Genomic DNA, 18,920 nt, shown 5'->3' on the forward strand with positions numbered 1-18,920 from the left:
TATTTATTTACATTTACCAGGCATCTTAAAAAACAATGTTTTCAACAAAAAATTAATCCATTATTTTTAACTATATTTATTTTTTTAAAGTTTCTAATACTTTACTATGCGTAAAATACGTAAAAACAGAGTTTTTCAAGATGGCTGACGATTGTAAAAACCACGCAAACAATCACTCTAATGTAAGGTCGCCAAAAATCTGTGCAACCGTCTAACAAAGTAGCACCCTATATTTCAAAGCAGGTGTCATTATAGTATAAAAAAAGTTCTACTTAAAAAAATAAAACAAATATACTATGTTTTAAAAGAAATTTGGCAAGAAAAAAATTTTAATAAAATTTTTACTCGAAAGCATAAGTTATAACCTTAACAACTAACAATAAGACCAGTCATATGCCATGCCTGCTTCAAAATATGTAATTTTCCAAATTTATTCAATTTCAGCTCTTCAAATGGTAATAAACACAAAAGATTACACTACAAGTAAAATAATACCTACTTGCATGCATCAAAACTAGATATTATTCTGCTTGTGATGTTTTTATTTTTTATGCATTCAAAAAAAAGTTTTATACATACTTTTGCTAAAATCGCTTTCCGGGAATGGTCCTAAACTGTTTCGAGGCCTTTTGTCATGGTTTATATCATTGTGCATAGGACTTGCAGCTGGTTTGTGTGAATTCACGACTAAAAATGTTATTGGGCCATCTTCATTTTTTAACACTGAAGCTGCCTATAAAAAAAAGTTTTTGTATCTTTATTCTTCTTAGAAAATGAAAACATGCCTTTCCTATTTCAAAAAAATAGAGAAAATAAAAACAATGAAATCAAATTACTGGTAGACATCTTTTAAATATAACAGCATAAATAATTTTATACTATTTTATAATTGCAAGCAGATACATAGAAAGGTATAATATAACAAGCTTCTGACAATTCATTTTGCTTTGTTTCCTAAATTGTTATTCTAAAGTAAATAAGTAAATTTGATCAAGATTAGTTATACTCCTAACTACAGTAAAATACTGAATATCAGGTATAAAAATTCACAGGTATAAAATATCTTTTACATTACAGTTTATTCAGTTCAAAAGCTTTTTTTTAACTATAAGTGCATTTGATGTTTAAAATATTTTCACTATAAGCATCAGTAAAGCACAGCAAATATTATAATAAAGCTATCTCATTAATTAATATTGCAGCATATATATTTTCTTCATTTCTTTGTAACCTGAAAAATTTCAATATAAATGCACATCACAATCTGAGAACTATTTAAGAATATACAAAAAAAAAAAAAAAAAAAAATGCAACTGAAAAAAAAGTGCTCACTCTTAGATACTAACTGCAGAATTATTCTAGAAAACATTTTTTTTTTTAATTTTAATAACTACTTCAGACTTTAAAAATTGCATATAAGAAACTATAATCATAATTACCTCCCACAATTTTGATGACAATTTCCCAAATTAAACTAATTTTTAAATTTCTAATAACAAACAATAAATTGAAACAGTGCTGGATTAAACATTTAAAAAATTAAGCACATACTTAAGGCGTCAATGACTGATAATTATTTTGCGGGAATACTACATAGAAAATACAGTTTATGCGGCTCAATAAACATAAATGCCAAAGGGCTCAATCAGATAAAACTATCTTAACAGATAAAATACACAGAGGAAGCGAGAAGTCGAGGATGAGGATAACCAGCATCGCAAGCAGCGAAACACTTAAGAACTGAGAGTGGAAACCCTGCGTGTGGCAAAGGCGAGAGTGGGAATTCATGAGGATGTAGCAAAACATAAGATACAAATAAAATAAGAATGAAAATGAGATACATAAAATACTAATTACAAATACAATAAAAACAAAGTGAAAAATACTAATGAGTATATGCAAGTAATTGCCATATTAAGTGAGAAAGTTTGAGTCCCTAGTGAGGTAGGCTGCAAATGGTCTCAGGTCATGATCCTCCTCTAAAACTTTATAAGAGAAAATATGCAACTCGCTCATATGTTAACAAATTGTCATCTTATCGAAGAAATTCTTATTTAGTTTTCTTAGATATTCATCAATTAACCTTCTAACATGCGCGTATGCACAAAATTTACGACAAATTCAGTTTTTAATGCACATTTTTCGCATATCGAAGTTGAGATGTCTGAATGTCATTTCTATTCCTCCTTTCTACCCTTCCCCACATCATGGAATGCGCCAAGAGGAAGTCATTTGACCTTTTTTTTTAACTGGGCATTTGTGCTAATTGGCATCTTTTTCGTAAAATTTATGACATGTGCGAGTTCGTGGGTGAAAATTCGGAAAATATTTTTTCCCTCAAATATTTTGCAATTTTGTGTTATTAATTGCAATGTATTATTTTAATTTGAATACATTTGGCTCTGTAAATTTTATATCAGTCTTCATGGCAAAAAAATATGTGCAACCAGCTGATTTTGCTCGCATTCGTCTGATGAAAAAAAGGAAGACCTTTGGATGGGAGAACAATAGCGATTTCCATTCCTTATTTTCTTTTATTTCTATTTTTTATAAATAAATAAAGATATTAAAGTTAGTTTAAAGTGCGTTTTTGTAACCAGTAAGAAGTAAATTTCCTTCTAGAAGTAAGTAATGCTAAACTTACTTTTTTTCCTACCAAGGTGTTTTCCTTTTCTATTTGTCTATACTTGCCTTTGATGAATATTAAATTTAGCTTCGATTTTAAAATATAATTATTAAATAACAAATTTAAAATGTTCTATAATGAAATACATCATTGCATTTTCATCTCACTAACATGAGAACTTAAAAATAATTTACTTATATTTGAATGTGATATCATTTGTATTTTGCAATAATAAGATTAATATTTTATTTCTTAATTTATTATCAATATTCACTCATTTCTGTCGTTTTTCATGCCAAAGAAAGGTAAAATAACGGATGTTGTAAAAAATACGACGCGTGCATGCTCATGTAAATTTGCTAAGCGTGTGTGCTGGAAGGTTAATTTTAGCTTGAGGTCTTTGTGTAGAGTCACATTACTAACATAGTAGTGTGCACTGGTAATAATTCTTAAAATTTTATTTGCACAATTTGGAGCTTAATATTTTTGTTACAAAATGTCCAGGCATGGTAAGATAGCTTCCCCACAAAGCATTTTTAAGGTTGCCAGAAAGCAGCAAGGGAAGGCAGGGTTGCCACATTTGGCAAGAAATCGTAAATTTGGAAACAGGATTAGTGATATGCCATAGACAGATGGAGAACCTTCTGGAATGAATTCTTACCAGTTTGGCCCAGAATGCTCTCAAATGCTAGCCGAAGGATATATAAACCCTACTGGTATGTGGAGTCCATCGAGTTGATAGTCAGTCATTGTTTCATCTAGTGAGTCGATAGCAAGTTGGTCAGTGCTTAGTCGAGTCAGTTAACAGTCAGTGAGCGAGTGTCTCGAAGTCTAGTGCCAAGCTGGTCATCGAGTGCATTGACAGAGTCTCTTAGTGTATTGCAAATTAATGCATCATCATGTTTTATCTTACAGTGTATTGAGCTCCGAACCAAGTCAGGAGCTGTACTCTAGTGTATCATCAAGTGCATCGCGGGTTGTAGCACGGAGAGTCCTGAGAGTACATAGAATTTCGAGAACAACTGAGCAGAATCGGAAGCTGTACTCTGGTGCTTTGCCGTAAAGCTGTCTCTACAGTTATAGCCTGATAATCTGAAGTCTGTGTCGCTGATTGTCTCAGCGTGTTAATAGTAGTTCTTTGACAACTGTAAATGTGACTTTGGAGCTGCCTTGAATAATACTGGCTAATAAATTGTGTTATGATACTTCATGAAGTGTTGTCTTTATTCACTTCAAATCCACAAACCCGTAAGTACATAAGAAGCAAAACATAACAATATCTTTTTCTGAGACAGGTGAGGCATAGGTGATTAAGGGTCTAATTGCTGTCATATATAATAGCCTTTTCTTCTTCAAATCTAAGTTAGAGTACTTTCCTAGCAGTGATATAAGGCTATTGACAACTCCGAAGACTTTCCTTTTTACGTTTGTAACATGATCAGTCCATATCAGTCTTTCATTCAAAACCAGCCCCAAAGTACTTGGCCTTGTGCACTTGTGGGACTTCATCATTAAATAATAATAATTTTTTTTCTACCCAGAGTATGTGCATGCTTTCTTCTAATAATAATCAATTGTGATTTACTTGCATTAATGGAAATGTAAAATCTAGTGCACCAACTTTCAATGTTCGGCATAAGATTACGCAATTTCTTGATCGCATAGTTTGCGTTTGTGGACTTTACTGCAAGCCTTGTATCATCCGCATAGCATCCAAGGAAGAGATTTCTGTTGAGCTGAGTGTGAGGGAATTTCGAGACAGAAAATAAGTACAAAACCTGTTCCAAAATTGATCCCTGAGGGACCCCAACGTTAATGTCACAAATACTAGAAAGTGTCTTGTCCTACTGAGAATGTAAATTTTCTGTTTGAAATGAAGGACATGGTGAGATGAATTAATTCACGCTCCATGTGAAGATTAATCAATTTTTAAATTAGCTTCTCATGCCAGATGCAGTTGAACATTTTTGCCACATCTAGCATGAATAAGGCAATATTCTGCTTTTTATGAAGCACTTCACCACAGAATTCAACCAGTTGTAAAAGTTGCTTTTTAGTTGATAACTTTTTGTGGAACACTAATTGCACATGCAGTAATAGCTCCAGATATGGCTTTAGTCTAGTTAAGAATTATTCTTTCATACATTTTTCCCAGATCCGGAAGCAAACTTATGATTCGAAGATATTTTAAGTTTCTAGGGTCCCCATGTGCAGTGTATTTATCCATTAAAGTTTGGTTTGAGGCATATGTTGTCCTCATTGATAGGCAAATGTTATCCTATTTGTTGTGAGATAAATAAGCTCTTAATGACCACTACAAGGTCAGCCAGGTTCACAAAAACAGTTTTGGCTTCATTAATAGTGTCAGTATATAAACCAATAGGAAGTGGCCAGGCATATGATCGATTTTCTACGCCACGGCTAGAATATAACTTTATTTCCTCCTTGTTCTTTTAGGGAAATTTTACACATTCCCTGAAATTGGATGTGTGTGCTTTGTTACAGTTGGCACATCGGGGAGGTAGATCAGTATTTTTATTCGGCCATTCAAAAGAGAAATGCGCTTCCCCACATCAGATGAACTTAGGTGCATAATTACACCCTGTTTGTGTGTGATGAAATCCCTTGTACCCATAACATTATAAGGTGCCAGAGCATCCTTTACAATCCTCGACTTTTGATACCAAGATCACTTAAGTGAGTTTTATTGTGCATTTCCTTTGATTTGGGAATTTTAGGCATAGTGATTAAAAATATTGGGAGCTTAATTATGTCTCCATTACATCTGTGTGTTAACTAAAAGAGGTAATCGTATAATTTTTATCAGCGAGTTCCTCCTGAATTTATGTTACATCAGTGTCCCTTAACAGTCCTCTACTTACAGCTTTGATATCTTTATTTTCTGGAAATGTGAAGGAATGATGCTCAACATCTTTAAGTATGCGTACTACACGTCTGTAGTTTTCAGCATCCTATGCAAATACTTTAATACCTTCAGGGCTGCTGTTGCTTTTAAATTCAATGTTATTATGTTTATCCCGTGTAACATTATTTGCCTTAACAATTATAGGAGGAATTCATGATTTTTTCACAAAATCCTTTTCTAAATTATCATCAGAGCTTTGATTTTGTGTGGGTGGGTTTGAATTTGTGTCCTTGTTAGTATTTCATTTGCCTTTGGTCGAGTTTTCACTAAGATCTTCCTCTGTAGGTTCCCGATTGATTGGAACAGGGATAACATCATGAATTTTCACTTGAGCTAACTTTGCTCAAATATGGTTATTCACTTATATGTTATTATTCTCTGAACTATTGTCAGGAATTTCACTCAGGGCAGCAAAATTATTTGATAGCGGAATATTTGTTTTACTATTTTTATGCTCATGAGCAGTATCTATGTGAAGTGTGGTCCTGGCTCTTTGCCTTTCCATTGTGTCAATATCAGAGCTAGTTTTAGTAACAACTATTAAGTTACATTGTGTGATTAACTCATCAATGTTTCCATTACATTTATTTATGTACTCCACTAACCTATCTTTAAGCTGCAGGTGTAAATCTGTAGCCAAGTTGTCCTTGATCAGCTCATTTATTGAATTAACTTTATCAGCTACAAGCAGCAAAAACAGCTGGTTATCACTATTCATAGTCAGTTAGCCTCAATGGAATCTAATATAATCCAGCAACCAAATCGAAAATGCAACCTGCCCCCTGGAAAGGAGCCTGTACTTGATGGTGCCTCTCTGCAGACAGATGAGCAGGTGAAGGTCTGTAAGGCCCCTGTCAGTCACCTAAAGCAAAAGCTTGGGGGTAACTATACAGACTGACAATTCAGCATGAAAAGCGAAAAAAAAAATAAATAAATAAAATTAAAAATAAGCAATTATACATTGGCAAGGTATACAGCAATTATTGATCTTGATGAGAGATGCAGTAGCAATCAGGCAATCAAACTTGGTACAAATACCCCTAGCAGCTAATTATGTCACTTCTTCTGCTTCTACCTTGCTAATACAATGTACGTCCAGAAAGTAAGTTCCGTTTGGTAATAAAAGTAAATTGTGTACAGCTACAGAAAAGTTATTTATTGCACAAAATTCAACAACTCTTAAACTACTTTTCCACATAACTGCCAAAATATTGCAAGCATTTGTCATAGCGTGGCACAAGTTTTTGTATACCTTCTTCATAGAAATTTGCCGCCTGTGTCTTCAACCAGTTGGAAACAGTTTCTTTCAGCTCGTCGTCATTGTTGAAGTGTTGACCGCCAAGGAAAGACTTAAGATGTAAGAACAGATGAAAGTCGCTAGGAGCGAGGTCAGGGCTGTACGGAGGATGGTCAAACACGTCCCAGCCAAATCCCTGTAGGAGGTTTTTTGTCACATTTGCAGTGTGTGGTCATGTGTTGTCGTGAAGAAAAACAACACCTTTTGACAGCAATCCTCGGCGCTTATTCTGTATTGCGCGGCGCAATTTCCGAAGTGTCTCGCAATAAGCATCTGCTTTGATTGTTTGACCACGCAGTATGAAATCAATGAATAAAATGCCTTTCCAGTCTCAGAACACTGTGCACATCATTTTTCGAGGTGTCAAGATTTGCTTCGGCTTAACCTTTGCTGGGGATGAAGTGTGCCTCCATTCCATTGATTGGCCGCTTACTTTCAGGGGTGTCGTAAGAAACCCAAGTTTCATCTCCTGTGACTATCTGTGTCAGAAATTCTTCGCCGCTTTCAGCATAACGGGTCAAACACTGAAGTGCACTACCCATACGTTTTGTTTTGTGTTGCTCAGTAAGAATCTTTAGTATCCAACGTAAGCAAAGTTTACAAAATTTCAGTTTTTTGGTAACAATTTCATGCATTAGTGATCGTGAAATTTGGAGAAATTCCATAGCGAGAGCACTAATTGTAAACCTTCAGTTTTCCTGGATCTTGTCATCAATCGCGTGAACCAGTTCTTCTGTAACCAAAGATGGACGCCCACTTCGTTCTTCATCGTGCACATCATTGAACTTTCAAACCCATCTTCTCACCACTGAATCACTCATCGCTTTTGGTCCGTAAACATCGCAAATTTGCCGATAAATTTCACTAGGTTTCACTTTCCTCACATTCAGAAAACGAATCACAGATCTGATTTCACAAGCGGCGGGATTTTCAATCAACACCGACATTGTAAACAAGCACAACAAAGCGTATGTGACTGACAGATATTTCCAAATGGCGCGCGTTTCTTCTCCTTGATACAGAGCGTCTACTGCGCATGTGCGGAACTGCAATCGCAGAGCTGCAGCGGAGATAAATTGAAACAGAACTTACTTTCTGGACGTGCCTCGTATCTCCTCGCTTTGCTTCCCCGTCTAAAAAGCCTGCGTCTTAATTTAAAAATAAATGTATATGGCAATTTGTCATAATTCATTATGAGTGAATCATAGAAATGTCTTGGATTTCATTATGATTGGAAAAATATCTACTGAGATGATTTTATATGCGTGGAAATAAAAACTGGAAACTCGTCAAGTTCATGTTTTGTTATCTTCACCTGTAAGCCTTCACCCACAGCTACAACGACTGCATAAATTTATTGCTTGTCTGAAGAAAGAATTGCCACATGTTTTGTGTAATTCATTGTATGAAGCATACATACCAACTGTAGCAAAGCATTTATGTCTCCATACATCATTTAGTATAATAACTAAAGCTGTAAACAAAATCATATCCAATCCCAAACATAACAGAATATTTCGACAGTAATGTTAGGACAATAATAGGAATTTTGTTAGGTTACTTTTATATGCAGAAGTCCAATGGCTACCAATGGGTACCTGTTTGTTTCCTTTTCTAGCATTATATGATAATATAACACATATTTTTGAAAGGACTAAAGAGACCAGTTATTATCAAAGATTAACAAGAAAGAATGATGAATTTTATTTGGCAGACATTTTTTAGATTTAATGAAATTGATTTGAAGCTTCAAGGAGCTAACAGAACTCATACCAGTTTCAAAGATATTATGTCATTATTTATTAATAAACTTAATTTTCTTTATGATAATCTACTGAAGAATTTTCTCAGTTTTTTTAAATGCTGTCTATAAAAGACTGTGTAACTCCAGAGAAAACTGAAAGGTTCAGAGGTCACCTTATTGAACTAAAATCAAATATGGAAAAATTATTTAAAGATTTTTTTAATTTGAGTCATTTACTGTACATAATGCTGAAGTTGTTATTACTTGCCAAGAAGAACTATTAGAATTCAAATATAATGAAGAGAGTAAATATAATTTTGCTAGTGATGGACATGAAAACTTACGGGTAAACAAAAAAGTCTGTGTTATATCCAAGTATGTGGGAAATTATACTTAATTTATTCATACCATTTTCCACCTTGTATCTTATAGAAACAGGCTTTAGTACTGTTAATCATGTTATGATCAAACAGAGAAACTGTCTGAATGTTTCCAAAGAGATCTTCGTATCTTCCTCATGAAAACTGAACCAGACATCAAATATTTAGTTTTGAAGCTCCAAGTATCTCATTAATAATTAATTAAAATTTTATACTGAATTTTCATGTCTTTTAATTTAAGCAGTTTTTTTTTTTTTCAAATTATTTTTTAATAAATTTTCTGTCTTATTGTAAATATATACAAAGTATCTCTAAATGGATAAATTTAACTGTATACTTTTTATCAAACCTCCATTTAAAAAATTACTTTGCAGTTGTGCTAAATTAAATTACTACAGAACTGCTGGGCGGGAGGGAAAATTTACTACCTATAAAATGGGCAGTAGGTATAAAATAGTCAGCTATCCCTGGTCTAGACCATAGGGCTGAGATACAGGATCTATAGAGGATGCAATTTCTACTTCACAATTCTGACAAGAAGAAAAAGACTGTCTTGTAACTGGACTTTTATTTTCCAGTTACATCAATGTCTTAAAAGCAGGTTGCAGTCATTCAGGTCTGTAGCATTATATTAGATTTCTAGCCTAAAATAAAAGGATATTAATATACTGGTCTACTTCAGATGCATCCAATTATAATTAATATATGTACCAGTTCTATATAAAAATCTAGAAGTAATGAATATCTTACTAATACCATGATTTGATCATGAACTTATACTGCCTTAACCAGGGAAAAGAATATGTTCTACATATGAAATCGCAGAACTCATCAAACAGTCTCTTTTCGGCCCTTATATTCAGTACAATAATAGAAAGTGACAGCTTAAAGACAGCCTTTCAAGATTCCCATAAATATTCAATAAGCAATACAGTATACTAAAAAAAATAACAAGAGTATTAATTTTTGATAAATAACTTATCACAAAATCTGTAAAAAATGTAATCAAAATAAAAAATTTTTACCAGTTCATAATCAGCACCAATAAGTTTTGTTTTGTTGACTGCTAAAATCATATCTCCAACACAAAGTCCAGACTGAAATAAAAATGGAGAATTAAAATTCTGAAAACTAAATTCATACACTTAACTATAATGGAAATTTAAAATGATAATATTTAATTAACTTTTTAAGACAATTACAATTAGTCATTCTCTCAAATAAATAGATATATTCTATTAAGCATAATATGTATTTATTTTTATTTTCAATAAGCAATTTCAATTTAGATCTGAGTATGAAATGGATTCGTTGAGTATTCTATTCACTCAGAATGGTAATATTTCACAGGTGCATGTATGTTTCAAATAAAATTAAGTGGGAAAAATATTTCAATATAACGTGGTCACTTTTTAAGTGATTACATACTAAACTGAAATATTATGCAAACAATATTATGCTATCTTGCAAACAATAGCAATTATTATCATTGTTTATTATGAATTCAATCAGCTCATATAGGGAATACTGATCATTATTCCATTACAGCAAATATAGGCTCTCTACTTATACTAACTGACAGTTTCAGCATTCCTGTATCTCCAAATGCATCTTCCTGAATTTTATCTTGACAATTTCAAGCACTAATTCTTCTATGTGTCAGCACAGAGATAGACACATTCACTTAAAGGCATACCCAAATATCTGTATTGCAGCAATCCATGAGATATGTAACTGGAATGATAGAGAGTACCTTATTCTTCCATATCAAATAATGTTTGGCAATGCTTAGCATACTTTATCTGAATTTATCTATGAACAGCAGGGATATCAACAAAAGTCTTCAGTCTTATTTACGATTGCATGCCCAATTCACATGCTTTCTTCTGTACAGTAAGGTAAGAGGTGTGTAAATTGCAAGCCACCCCAAACAGGTTTCATTCATAAAAGCCACTATACTCAAAAAAAAGTTGATACAGTCAAAAGTCTTCAATCTGAACTCATCGGGACTTCGGCGATTCTGGATTACCGATTTTTCCAGATTATAGATCATCAGTTTAAATCTGATAAGATGGCATGCAGAAATTATAAAATTAAAAATATGAAACCGTAATTTATGAAATAAAGAACAATTATGATCTAAAGGGTATCAAAATTTACAAAAAAAAAAGCTTAATATTTATTTGTTTACTTTATTAAACATTTCTTTCAATATAAGTTGTTTAAGTTGCTTCGTTTTATGTGATAATACTTTCTCTTTAATTCTATAAACAGGCATAATTTCTTGTTCAGTTACAAAGTTCCGCTGTTCAAGTCCTATAATTGCTGTGTCGAGAATACCGACTAATTTGCCAATCGAAATTTTTTCGTTTTCAATAACATCTGTGTTACTTTCTTCACTATCGGAAGTGAATTATAATGACATTAAATCATATCAAAAACGGAGTACATTGAGATGAAATACTACATTTAGTAAGGAATTATAAGCCAAATAAAAACATCTGCCCTGAAGATAAGGATAGTGCTGACAGGTCAACTTCCAATTCATTGCACGCCGCGACGTCTCCCCCCCCCCCCCGCAGAGCAGCGTGAAATTGATAAACAGATTTCAGAATGGTTAGAGAAACAAAGGATATGCCTTTATCCATTTTTTGTAGCAATTCCACTTTTTGTTTGATGGACATCGAAACATACTTTCACTTTATAGATCCTTTGGCAGCTCCAGCATTGGAAATTTTATTTGACATAATCGAAAGTTCAAGCTTTCTTTTATAAAATTGCTCTAACAGTCTGTAAAAAATAATAAGCCGGATCTAATTTGAAGATTAAGGAACAAAGCAATCTGCAACAATAACTGAAATAGAAAATTAGATAATTTTAGCTTAGCTTATACTGTCCGTTATACATTAAACGCACATACGTAAACGTATTATGCGCTTGCGCAAAAGTATTATGCCCATGCGTAAACACCTATGTGCATGCGTGAATGCATTATGCATTGACGCATTCGCAGAAAGTTTATTTCCGGATTATGGGCGCCTGGATTAACGACTTTTGACTGCACAATATTCCTAGTAGTTGATACAAAGGAGACTTATGATACTGAGTATAGCTACGCGATTCACTCCATTTTGAAATTAATAATACATTTTAAATGTCGGTTTTTGCACCTTTCTTACATTAATTATGTTTGTGCATATATACACACAGACAAACACACATACTCTTACATAAGCCAAAATATCTTACAGATTGCTAACATTATAAGATCAGAAGAAAACTGAAACTTGAAATGACCCAAACTAAAATTTTTGACCATACTTTCTCTGCAGGACTATCCTTTTGTATATCTGATATGAAAATTCCTCTTCCGAGTTCAACATGCTTTCCTTCTAGAATCATGATTCCCAAGCCAAATTCTCCCTGCAAAATACATGAAAATCACAATAAAAATTGTTATAAATTACATACATGGAACCATAAATGCTGCATGCAGTAGTTTAACAAACAAACAGACACATATTTCAACTGTAGAACTGCAATGAAATTTCTCAACATTTTCACATACATCTTTCAAAATCCACCTGATTAAATAAAGTTAATAATGGTAAGGTTTCTATCATCATTTAAACAATTCAGAGAATTTTAAAGCTATTTTTCTTCTGTTACATATAATTTTAAACAATAAATAAATCTTTTAATTCAAAGTACAAAAATTTATTTTTTTCATCCTAAATTTATATGTACTTACACATAATTGTATTCATTTTGAAATTGTATGCTTTTCAAATGCAACCAATTTTTCAAATTCTGATTAAAATATTCAATAAAAAACGTTTCATAATAATAATAAGCATATATAATGCAGAATAATTTATAAAGTTAAATGGGGTAAGTGTAGACTAGTTTTATAAAGTTGGAATTTAATTTTGTATCTGTAAATACTTAATGTTGTCACTATCAAACACTTTGCACAGTTATTTCTGTTAAATTAATATTAAATAAGATTCTAAGCTTCCGTGTAAATTTTCATTGTGATAGGAAATTGTAAAAAATGTCAACTATTCTGCACTTTTCCCTGAAATTGGGGAAAGAGCATAACTTAATGCTTTGAAATATTGTTTCATGTCCAATTGAGCAAGAGCATAATTATTAACAAGCCTGCTATAAAATGCTTGGTTGATTAAAGACAGGAAAATATGCTCATCTTTGCATAACATCTATACTGAATTGCTCTTATTTACTTATCATAGATTACCATGTACTTCCTAGAGGAATTTCACTCATATTATAATAAAAATAACCAGTATATGAACATGCCCCATTTATAAACTTATCCCACTCCCCCTCATCATTGTTTATATTTACTTCATATCAAAGAATATTTTATGAAATTGCATAAATTGAACATATTTTTATGAAATTGCAAAAGCAGTTTCGTTTTGTTAGCAAATCAAAATTTTTATAAACAAATTAATACACAAACATATATTGCACCATTTTCCATTTTATTCCATAACTGAAGCGAAGGCCGTACATTCTACTTTATACATTAATTTTAAAATGTACATTATTTTTGCAAAATTAACATAAGATACATAATTTTCATGAGTTTCATAAACTTACACATATGCTTATTATTTGCAAGGCATTAAATATCCATACATAGTAGAAGATGAATGAATTAATGAGTATGTTTAAAATCTTATAGGTTTATCATTTTTCATCATACATTTGTAATTTATTTCTTCTTTGTGAATTTCTCAGAGAAGTTTAACCAAAAACTTCCCCTTTAATTGATATCCAAAAATGAGCATGTATAATGTGAAAAATTATGCTCTCAGAAATTATGTTATTAAAATGGGTGTTTTTAAAACAATTAAATGGGCAAGTTGAAGAATCTGCTAAACCAAATCTGCGTAGGTGTTTCATAAGGTAGTCATATCCAGTTTTTAATCTAAAGTTAGCAACACCAACAGGTCTAGGTAGGTCTCAAGGAATGGGATTCTCCATTGCGGAACCCCAAATCTTACCCTTCACGGAATCCCCATTCTTCTCTTGAAGATGAGCTCCACATCTGGCTCCAATGATTCTCGTATACTATGACTGCAAACAGGCAGATTGGATTCAGGAAAATAGGGGGGGTGACAGTCGCCTACTCATGGTAACCTTTTTTTTTGCTAAATGACTGAATGTTGCCCTGTGCAGTCTTCTACAGCTGCCAAAATAGTTATGTGGCAACCCATGATGTTACTAAAAAGTATCTATGTGGCAATCTACGATGTCACCAAAAAGTACTTGTATGGTAACACAGGTATGTGCAAACACATACATTTTGGCCAGTGTGCAATTCAGAAGTTATATGGATAAAAGTGTTTGTGCAATTCTCTGATTTTGTTCAAGCAAAAATAAATCACTATGTATATGGGATGAATAATGGCACAAAAAAATTTCAGAAACTAAATGTCTTATTACTGATTTTTTCCTTTTTTAAAAAACATTTTATTGATGCTTATTACTGGCACTTATATGGAATTCTCAATGAGCTCCCATTTTGAAAATGGTTGTTGAATTTCATTAACTTAAATAATTAATAAATAAATAAATATTTTAAAAAAACAATGAGTTTGCAAATGCTCTTCAAAGCCACAGCTAAGTTTGCAACATTTCAATAGCAGTGCAGACAATCAGAAAGTATTTAGATAAATTTCTTGAAACCAAAAACAGTACCCAAATAAACTGGCCAGATAAATCTCGTGATTTGAATTACATAGAAAACTTATGCGACAACCTTAGGTAAACAACTGCATTGTGAAATTCTCCACCTTGCCTTGAAGATAATATTTGTGTAAGAATAAATATCTTGAGTAACCACCTTTACTTAAAGCATGAAACAGCATTATACTACATATGTAAACTACAGGAGATCACATTATTAATATCAAAAATAGCATTTTTTAAAATACACTTTAAAATTTCATTCCTAAATATTACTTTAGTTTTTTTTTTTTTTTTTTGCTTCATAATATAATTTTGTATGTATACATCTATATCCATTTTTTCAGTTCACATTTATATGCTAAAAGGCTATGTATCACCCCAAATAAATTTGTTTGATTTAATTCCAGAGTTTTCGAGAAATCACAGTTTTTGTGCATATAAAGATAATTTCAGATGCCAGTATATGTAAACAATAGGAAACATTTTTCAGCATGCAGTAAATTACAGATTGCCTACATATCAAATAAGGGTTTATTATGTACTTGTAAATAATTAGCAAATTATAAAAATATCCTAATACTTATCCACTTTTAGGATTTTTTTTTAATTCCAATGAAATATAAACTTGATATTATTATTCACAAATACACAATATGATCCCAAAATATGGATAAACCAGACATTTAATATTTTACATCTGCTGAAATCTAATTTTGCAGTTACTTGATTTAAATATTATTTTTATTTACTTTAGTAAGCTGTACAAATCACTGAGATTCAACTACTTAAAACAAAATTTGACAAGTAATACAAAAGATATGCACAACATATGAATAATATGAAATATTTATCCACAAATACATACAAAAACAGAAATGAAATATTTATCAAAGCATATACAATTTAAGACAGAAATTCACATCATGATTTATAAAACCAGTGAAAATATTTTTTTAAATTTTTAACAGGTCTATAAAAATATATCTTTTCTTCTTTGAATAAAGAATGCATCAGAGAATTATAAACATACTTTTTTTGTAGTCACAGTTCGAACACCTGGATGGGATGAAATTAGATCTTCTATTTTCTGAAAAAAACAAAATATAGTTAAAAAATAATACAGTTACATAAAACATCATATCAAAACTCAAAAAACATAAAATGGAAAATTTAAATAACTGTTTTGTTAATAAATGTGTCTATCTAATTTTAAGTACTAATTACAGCTTGTTTAAATTAATTATTCATATAACTATAATCTAGTACACCTAATACTCAAAACACAAAACATGAAAATTTCACAAAATACTCAAAACACAATACAAAATATATTCAAAACACAAAATGCACTACATAGATCAACCTAATATAATAATAAAAATAAGAATTAATACTACTGTGCCAAAAACCCTTCTAAATATTAAAAAATATTAGCAGGAAAAAAAGTTTGAAAGAAAATTATATTTTATTTCAGAAAAGTTTTTTAATTTTATTTCAGATTAACCATGATTTTATTTGATAAGTATCTGTATTTCATACATATTTTAAAATTGTATCAAAAAACAATAATTGAAACTAAACACATAACATGGCAGAGTTCTTTATTCATAGTTGCACTTGCAAAGCAACTTCTTATTGAAGCTTTTGAAGGAAATTAAACAGCAGTAATAAAGAATCTAATATTTAATTACAATACTAACTGCTTTAACAATAGAAAAAAAAAACAATAGTTATTCCTCAAAGAAGGGATAACTTCAAGAAAGAATTTTTAAGGAAAACTGGTTTGTATGCAATTTACATAAGGAAAAAACCATGAAAACCTAATGAAGCCAGTTTGCTGAATTGTCAAGAGCAGACCATATGATAACCTACATATGTTATATGGCTTTAGCTACATAAGTAATGGTCATGTAACTAAAGCTAAATTTATTTAAAGCTGATAACTATTTATGGGATTAGCACAGTATGAATATTTATGAATATTTTCATCTCATGAATAATATTTGCTATATACAGTACAAAGTCCGTAATCCAGACTCATCGGGACTTCAGCGATTCCGGATTAAGGGTTTTTCCGGATTACAGATCATCAATTTAAATCTGGTAAGATGGCATGCAGAAATTATACAATTGAAAATATGAAACCGTAATTTATGAAATAAAGAGCAATTATGATCTAAAGGGTATCAAAATTTAGGAAAAAAAAAAGGCTTAACATTTATTTGTTTACTTTATTAAACATTCTTTCAATGTAAGTTGTTTAAGTTGCTTCGTTTTTTTGTGTTAAACACGCATGCGTAAAACATACAAAAAAAAAGTTTGTGGCTTTGAGGTTCGAATTATAGATCATTCTGTATAATGGACATCCAGATTACAGACTTTGTACTGTATATATATATATATAAGGATGGTCATAAAAAAGTTCCCCAATACATGAATCTCTAGTGGCCTAACCACTCAATTTGAATTGAGGTTCGAATTATAGATCATTCTGGATAATGGACGTCCAGATTACAGACTTTGTACTGTATATATATATATATAAGGATGGTCATAAAAAGTTCCCCAATATATGAATCACTAGTGGCCTAACCACTCAATCAACCGAAATGAAATTCCAATATTGTTGTTTGAAAGTATGTGCTTGAGATTGCGATCATGATTTAAAACAACAGAGTTATCCCAGTTATGGTTACGGTGAAAAAAAATTGGAAATTTTCAAATAGCAACACCCACTTTTTTCCTATGCAAATTGATCAGCACAATGAAAAAAAAAACATAAATGGCATTGGAATGATATACATATGATGAAAACTGCCAGTGCAAAATACTCACAAAGAACAAACAGCATTATGATGGATTAATGACAACACAGACAGGAAGTGAGTTGATGCACTTTGCATAATTCACAGAGCTAAACAGTAGAAGCATCTATGACAGAACACCATCTGCAAAGAATTGTTTGTGGAAAACTTTTAATAAGCAGTGTGAGAAGACTTACATCAATTAGGTGTTTGAACGTGCTACCAAGATGACATGTACAAGGATAAAACTAGGTGAACTTATAAAGCTGTTTTATTTGAATGGGGGAAATGCTGCAGGAGCAGTGCAAGCTTATTGGCAAAATCATAAGAAAAGGCCCATTTTCATAAAATCTGTATTTGATTTGATAAAAATATTTGAAGAAACTGAATGCACATGTGATGGACTGCGATTCAGATGGCCACGTGTTCTTGTTTAAGTTGTTGCAGAGGTGCATAATAGTTATTGGCAAAATCATAAGACAAGGCCCATTTTCGTAAATCTGTATATGATTTGATAAAAATATTTAAAGAACCTGAATGCACATGTGATAGATTGTGATTCAGATGGCCACGGGTTCTTGTTTAAGTTGTTGTAGAAGTGCGTGATACAATTGCTGTAGATCCATTGCATACTGCAAGAAGTGTTGCCCACAGCTTGAATGTATGGAAAAACCAGTCCTCAATCATATGCACTCTGTTCTATAATGTTTCCTTATTGACTGCAGTGCATCCAGATGTTACAGCATGGGCTAGAGATGAGTTGCAGCCTGACAACTTCGCAAATCTTTTTCCCTCATCAGATATGGTGGAGATAGCAAGTGGCCTCTGTTGATATTATGGATGGATGATGGACCTTTCTCCTTAACTAAGAACATAAACTTCAAGAACTGCACTCACTGAGCTGATGAAAATTCTCTGATGTGACACCAGCACCTTTACACAAAGCTAAAGTGACTGTGAGCAGCATCAAAAGCACATTCATTCTTGGTCTACACTTCTTCAAAGAAGTCACTTCCACAGGTTAGAAAACATGCTCTATCATAAGTGCTCTATACAAAAATGTCACAGAATTATGTAATTCAAGAGTTATAGTGGTGAAATGTCATTAATGACATTGTATGGATGTAAGATAGTGCACCCACACATCGCCGCATGTGTTCAGTAAGTGGTACAACAGCAGCTTGGAGATAGAGTAACTTCCTATAATTTTGCAGTTTCGAAGTCTCCGTAACCTCGAATGTCACTCTAATGGATTTCTGGTTATGGGATTATCTGAAATCGAAGGAGTACACATCAAATCTACAAGATTTATCAGAATTTAAAAATGCCATTAAACATTAAGTTATACAGATTCCTCTTGTGATGTTGCATTCATCACTGCTGTCAACAATCTCCTTATCTTACAATTCATTATCATCTATG

At 32.0% G+C, this 18,920-nt stretch overlaps 1 protein-coding gene across 1 annotated transcript in view; it reads right to left on the reverse strand.

Moving 5' to 3' along the window:
• Window positions 1-18,920, reverse strand: part of LOC118197453 (multiple PDZ domain protein-like) — a 181,413-nt gene that overhangs the window by 54,268 nt on the left and 108,225 nt on the right. Inside the window, exons 26-29 of the mRNA XM_085820229.1 lie at window positions 15,725-15,781; window positions 12,295-12,396; window positions 9,999-10,070; window positions 580-733 (exon numbers count right to left, since the gene is read on the reverse strand). Coding sequence (XP_085676355.1) covers window positions 580-733; window positions 9,999-10,070; window positions 12,295-12,396; window positions 15,725-15,781 — 385 coding nt within the window. The remainder of the gene's footprint in view (window positions 1-579; window positions 734-9,998; window positions 10,071-12,294; window positions 12,397-15,724; window positions 15,782-18,920) is intronic.

Source organism: Stegodyphus dumicola, chromosome 7 (assembly GCF_044657685.1).
Source record: "Stegodyphus dumicola isolate Sdum_Otavi_A_Nest chromosome 7, ASM4465768v1".
In the NCBI taxonomy this organism is placed as follows: Eukaryota; Metazoa; Arthropoda; class Arachnida; order Araneae; family Eresidae; genus Stegodyphus; species Stegodyphus dumicola.